A 6,000-nucleotide genomic window follows, 5' to 3' on the forward strand; every position below is an offset into this window, starting at 1 on the left:
GACAGTGGTTGACTAGGAGACTAAAAGAACTAGTGATGGAAATGGGGAGATCCAAGGAGAGTTTGAGAGGTAAATGTTAAATTTGGTTATAGTTGTGCTGAGTTTCAGGTGACCTATCCAATGTAAAAGTCCAGGAAGTTTAGTGAACAGTTTTGCCTAAAGGTACAAATTTGAGGTTTTGGTGTAGATGCAGGTAGCATGTGGCATGTGCCGGCAGCATGAGAATTCCTGAGGAAAATGATAACAAGTGAGTAAAGTGTTTCCCATGATCTGGATTTTAGGGAGCTTTCATAGTTAGTGAAACCCCAAGAAGAAGAGGAGATGGCAAAGGAGGCAGAGAACTAGGCAAAGGAGAGATTTGTGGTGTTTCAACCCTTCCACAAGGGGCTTCCCTTGTGGCTCAGCTGGTAAAGAATCCACCTGCAATGCGAAGACCTGGGTTCAATCCTTGGGTTGGGAAGATCCCCTGGAGAAGGGAAAGGCTACCCACACCCGTATTCTGGCCTGGAGAATTATATATATAGTCCATGGGGTCGTAAAGAGTCAGGCACGACTGGCCGACTTTCACTTCACTTCAACCTTCCCTTGTAGCCCCACAGGTTGAGTACTAAAGTGAGTACTCAGGAGTCATTCTTTGTTGGAATAAGTTTTATCACCTATTGTCTGTTATCATTTCATTGTAATTTGGTTATATCATTAGTTATTATCTGAAATAATAATTGTCACTGGACTCCCTTATCATTCCTTCTTCCCTGAAACACTCCGCATTACAACAGCTGTGCAGAATCGGGATGCTGCGTGGTATCAACTGCTGATGGCGCCACTCAGTGAGGATCAGAGGAGGGCGCTGCAGGAGGTGTACACATTGGCCGAGCACCGGAGGACAGTGGCAGGTCAGCCAGCATGATTTTCTGATCGGAGCGCATGTGTCGGTAGTCAGCCTTTATTTTTACCAGCCTGGTGGCACCTAAATACTGTTCTAAAATTTGTTTTTAGAGGCCAACCTTTCAAGATAATAAGAAATTATCATTATTTTATGATCTTTTTAATCACTTACGATACTTTTGCAAAACACCCTGTGTTAACATCTGTCTTCAGTAGTGTTCTTATTCACACCTTTATCCTATTTTGGAGCCAAAGGTAAGACATAAAGGTGGGATGAATCTTGCTAAAGGAGAGTTAACCAGCTGGGTCACCCACCTAACCATCTAAACAGTGAACCAGAGGCATTTTATGAGTTCTTATAAGGACCTTATATTTCTAGAAATGAAATACTCTCCGTTTCTTTTTGTTGGGCTTTATGTAGAAGTTGGTGGTTCTTGTTGATTTTCAGTTTTTGAGCTAGAGAAATTATTTTATGCAGACATTATTATGGTCACTTCTGGAAAATTAATGGAAGATTTTGTAATTACAGAAGTATTTTAGTGGAAGACATTATGGAATAGGAATCTAGAGTTTAGAACCCAGGTTCTTCTGCATGGACTTTAGACTTCAGTCCTGCCTAGATTCTGTATCGCCTCTCCTGATGGGAGAAGTGAGTGTGCCCTTTTAGGAGTAGACACTATGGCTTTGAGCCTTGTTTTTATCTTGCTCAGTTTTAGCAAACAGTTTTTCCAAAATAGAGATTATAATTGCAGTCATTCCTCAGTATCTTCAGAGGGGATTGGTTCCTGGGCTCCCCTCAAATACCAAAATCCTAGGATGCTCAAGTTCCTTGTTAAAATGGTGTGGTGCAGTGGGCCCTCTATATCCTATGTGTCTGTGGGTTACATATCCCCAGATACCTGGACGATGGTACTTACTGACATGGGTTTGTTAAAGGCTAGTGTTCAATTGGGCAGAATAATTAATACCACGATTCACATTCCTTCACAGCGCTAACTCTAAAGAATCTGGCTCCTTTGAGGATATTTCCAACTTTGTCACCTTAGATACTTTTCTCTTTTCCCTGCTTTCTCTTCAAATTCTAGAGGCAAAGAAGAAGATTGAACAACAGGGAGGCTTCACCTTTGAAAACAAAGGAGTCCTTTCTGCATTTAATTTTGGGACTATGCCCACCAACAACTGAAAGAAGGAGCACCAACTGACCAAACGTCATTATTACATTGAACGTCAGCTGGAAGGAGAGGGTCAGTAGAGCTGGGAGGGGCTGCTGTTGGCGCCACCTGCTGTGCCAGTTACATTTGGCCTCTGGCAGCACCTTTCTCTGCCCCTGTGTCCCCTTTGATCTTTCTCACCCTGAAATATATATTTTAAGCAGCTACTGTAATGTATGAAATTAAAGAAAAACAAAATCATAGGACTGAAAAGGACAAAGCATATGCTCCAAAGGATGAACGACCAAGGTGGATTTAGAGGATTGGATGGAATTGCACGTCTCAGGTTTTGCCATGCAGAATCAATGGATTTATGCGAATAACAGTGCCTTCTGTTGTACATGAATTATCTGAAAAAAAATTTTTTTGGAGTGTGTTGCAATTTTTTTTAAAGCATAAAACATATTTCTAGATAAATGTAAACCTTGGCTATATGTTGATTTATTCTGTATTTTACTATGTGAATTTCCTGTTAGACAGTTAGCTATGAGTCACTCTGGTTTCAAAATCATCACTGCTCCCCTTGATCCCCCTGCTGCTGGGGGCTTTCTTCAGGGGTTGTACAATATGCACTGGCTCTGGTTTTTCATAATGTGTTTTTTCCTAAGGATGTGGCTTTCCTAAGAAGTGTCTTATTCTCTCTTCTGTCATATTTTTCAGCCCTGAAAGGGGTAGTATTTCTTTTGAATCAATCTATATGAGTATTGATTTCATTCATAACCTGGTAAGTTCAGGACTCAAAAATTTCTTGGCAGCAAGTGGCAGGGACTCCTTAGTCACTGGAATTAACAATAAGTCCGAGTATTTTCTGAATCATGTACTTAATTATGCAGTTAATTGATAATTATGCTAAAGCACATTGAACTTCTAAGAGAAAGGTGCTGCATAAGCATGCTGTCTTTCTGGATGGGGGCTTGCATTGTCAATAACTTATCATTCCAGCTGTGTTGGACCTGGGTCCAGAACATTTTGTAACAGTATTTTTTATCTAGGAAAAAGACCCAAGTAAATCTAACTTCTTGCTTTCTCACACATCTGACTTTTCTCCTATCTAATCTGAACTGAATCTGTTTTTATTTTAGCTCAGTTTGGCTTCTATTTTTCAGGGGTTGGGATATTGGTCACTGCACTCTTACATTGTAATTATGCAAGATAGCCCAAGAGAAATATTACAGATAGAGGTTACAGCTGTTTTTCTGAACTGATTCAGTGCCAGAACATGGGTCATAGTGTTTTCATTCTGTAAAGTGAAAATGGATTTTCAGAACTTAATATATTTCTGGATATGATACAGTTGTCCTTTTTTATGAACTGTTTGCAGCTTATATTTTCCATCAGTGACTGGAGGAATTTCCTCCAGGTGCTTTCTAGATTACCATCCCTTGTTAATATGAACTGTTTTTAGAATTTTAGGTTATTTAAGTAGATTTTACAGAAGTAGCCCAAGAAGCCATGAGTTTCAGTTAAATGATCCCCTGCTTTCCTCTGCCCCACTCATCCCAAGGCACTGATAGTGTGCCAAATGGGAGTTAGAAGAGAAAGATGGCATTAGGGGAAATTGTTAACATCTTAAGCTTTGAAACTCTTCTTATTCTCCTTATGTCCCAAATGGTTTAATTTTAACATAATATGCCTTCACACTGGATTGTAAAAGGCATGTGATTTTATTTTTGTGATGTATTGTCTCCTGCAGTATTAAAGGGAAAGAAGTGTTAATGTGTATCATCCTATCTTGTTTTTGAAGCCAGGGTAGTTGTACAGTTTTGTTACCAGCAGTGCTAACCTGAATGTGATCTGATAACCTTGGAAATGCAGGAACTCATATGAATGTATAATAAAATGCGGGCTGATTCCCAGGATCCTGAACTCCTCTGTGTGAAATATTTTCTGAAACACCCATCAGGATGTATTCCTGACTCCTGGGGACCTGAAGCAAGGTGGGCATAGGTTGGGGAGGATAAAAAGGGCTCATCAGAAACAGCTAAAGAGTGGGGAGTGTTTGGGGACAAGAGCCCATCTTATAAACCAAGGTGTCCAAATGAGAACTGCAGATGCTCTGAAAAAGCAAGATCATTCAACCACATCAGGACCCTGAAGAAAAGGAAAAGTGGAGCCATTTTCTGATGTGTATGTGCATGCTAAGTCATGTCTGATTCTTTGCAACCCCATGGACTGTCGCCCAGGTTCCTCTGTCCATGGGATTTTTCAGGCAAGAATACTGGAGTGAGTTACCACTTCCTCCTGTAGGGGATCTTTCTGACTCAGGGATCAAACCCAAGTCTCTTGTGTCTCCTGCATTGGTAGGTGGATATTTTGCCACTGTGCCACCTGGGAAGCCCCAGTTTTTTGATGGGTGGCCATCAAATTAGGAGCAGTTGAAACAGTGGAATGGTAAGTGCTGGCCTTTTGTTTCTCAAATATTTACCTAGCATGACAGTAAGCTTCTCCTCCCTACCTCTGATTTATGTTAAGACTGCACTGAACCAGTAAATTGTTCATCTGTGAAAATTACAAAGAAAGAAAATAAATTAGGTTATTTGTTTAATATAGTGAATTACAGTCCAGTTTTCTGTTCAACAGTGGAGGTTGAAAATTGCAATACATTTATGGAGGAAATCAAAGGAAATTTCTCCGTGTGATCAGAGCCTGCCAGTTTTGTGTGTGTGTGTGTGTGTGCGTGCGTGCGCACATGTTTCATCTTTAAAAAAAAAAAAAGTTCAGATAAGCCTTAAGTGGAAATCCATCCTGCTCCTGTTTCACTCTCTCCACTGAGATTAGTGTACAAGTGGATTGGAAACATCTCAGGCAGTCCATTAGTGACTAAGACCACAAAGTCAGTGAATGAAAGGTTGGGCTGTATTTTTAAGAAGAAGCACAAACACCAGTGCAACCATGGCCAATTCTGTAGCCAGGAGAGAGATTGTGTATGCAGCGGTGGGTTGAGTGGCAGGAGAGTCTGGGGCAGACAGCAGTGCTGGCAGAGAGAAGAGGGCTGTGTTGTGAGAGGGTCTGCACGACTCTTCCATCAAGGGGGAAGGTGAGTGAAGGCCCATGCTCCCTACAGAGCACCTGAGAGGAAGTTCACCTTGGAGATCATCCAGTTTGAAAAAAAGATTCAAGCAGTACGTGGATATCTCTCAAGAGCTAAGAATCAGAGGCTTCACAGAGGGTCTGGAATATACCTGGAGCTAAGAGCAATTCAGGCAGGAGTGACCTTAGAGAGCGTGCGTGCTTAGTTGCTCAATTGTGTCCAACTCTTTGTGATCCCATAGACTGTAGCCCACCAGGCTCTCTGTCCATGGAATTTTGCAGGCAAGAATATTGGAGTGGGTTGCCACTTCCTACTCCAGGGATCTTCCTGACCTGGGGTTCTAACCTGCGTCTCTTGAGTCTCCTGCATTGGCAGGCGGATTCTTTACCAGCTGAGCCATTGGAGAAGTCCATCATTGGTACCAAGTCCCCACAAAGAAGACTAATAACTAGACTGGAGAATTCAGGGGGACTTGAAACATCCCACCTAAAATTGAATTATTTCTGTGCCTGGCTGCTGTGCAACAAATATTTATTTGTCATATCTCTCAGCTTCTTGGATCTTATTTCTTAGACCAGAGATTGAACCCAGGCCATGTCAGTGAAAGCACCATGTCCTAACCACTGGACCACCCAGTGAATTCTCAAGCAATTATTTAAAAAAGGTTAATAATTTGGTCTCCCCTTTAACCTAGTACTGTTTATGTGTTTACTCAATATTTATTTGGTGAAGTTGGGGAGAAATTTTTTATTAATAGATACTGTATACAAATATTTTCAAAATAAGAGACTTCTATACATTTATTACACACAGTTTTCCAAGCCAGGTAACCCAATACTGGTCATTCCCAATAACGAAAACTACAAACTCAAT

At 41.1% G+C, this 6,000-nt stretch overlaps 1 protein-coding gene across 4 annotated transcripts in view; it reads left to right on the forward strand.

The window, feature by feature from the left end:
* IPO8 (importin 8) overlaps positions 1-3,962 on the forward strand; it is a 66,664-nt gene extending 62,702 nt beyond the window's left edge. For all 4 annotated transcript variants that reach the window (XM_061417499.1, XM_061417500.1, XM_061417502.1 and 1 more), the window contains 2 exons: positions 777-893; positions 1,971-3,962. In XM_061417499.1, coding sequence (XP_061273483.1) covers positions 777-893; positions 1,971-2,068 — 215 coding nt within the window. In that variant the 3' untranslated portion in view covers positions 2,069-3,962. The remainder of the gene's footprint in view (positions 1-776; positions 894-1,970) is intronic.
* Positions 3,963-6,000: the final 2,038 nt, after the last annotated feature.

The sequence above is a fragment of the Bos javanicus genome, chromosome 5, assembly GCF_032452875.1.
Source record: "Bos javanicus breed banteng chromosome 5, ARS-OSU_banteng_1.0, whole genome shotgun sequence".
In the NCBI taxonomy this organism is placed as follows: domain Eukaryota; kingdom Metazoa; phylum Chordata; class Mammalia; order Artiodactyla; family Bovidae; genus Bos; species Bos javanicus.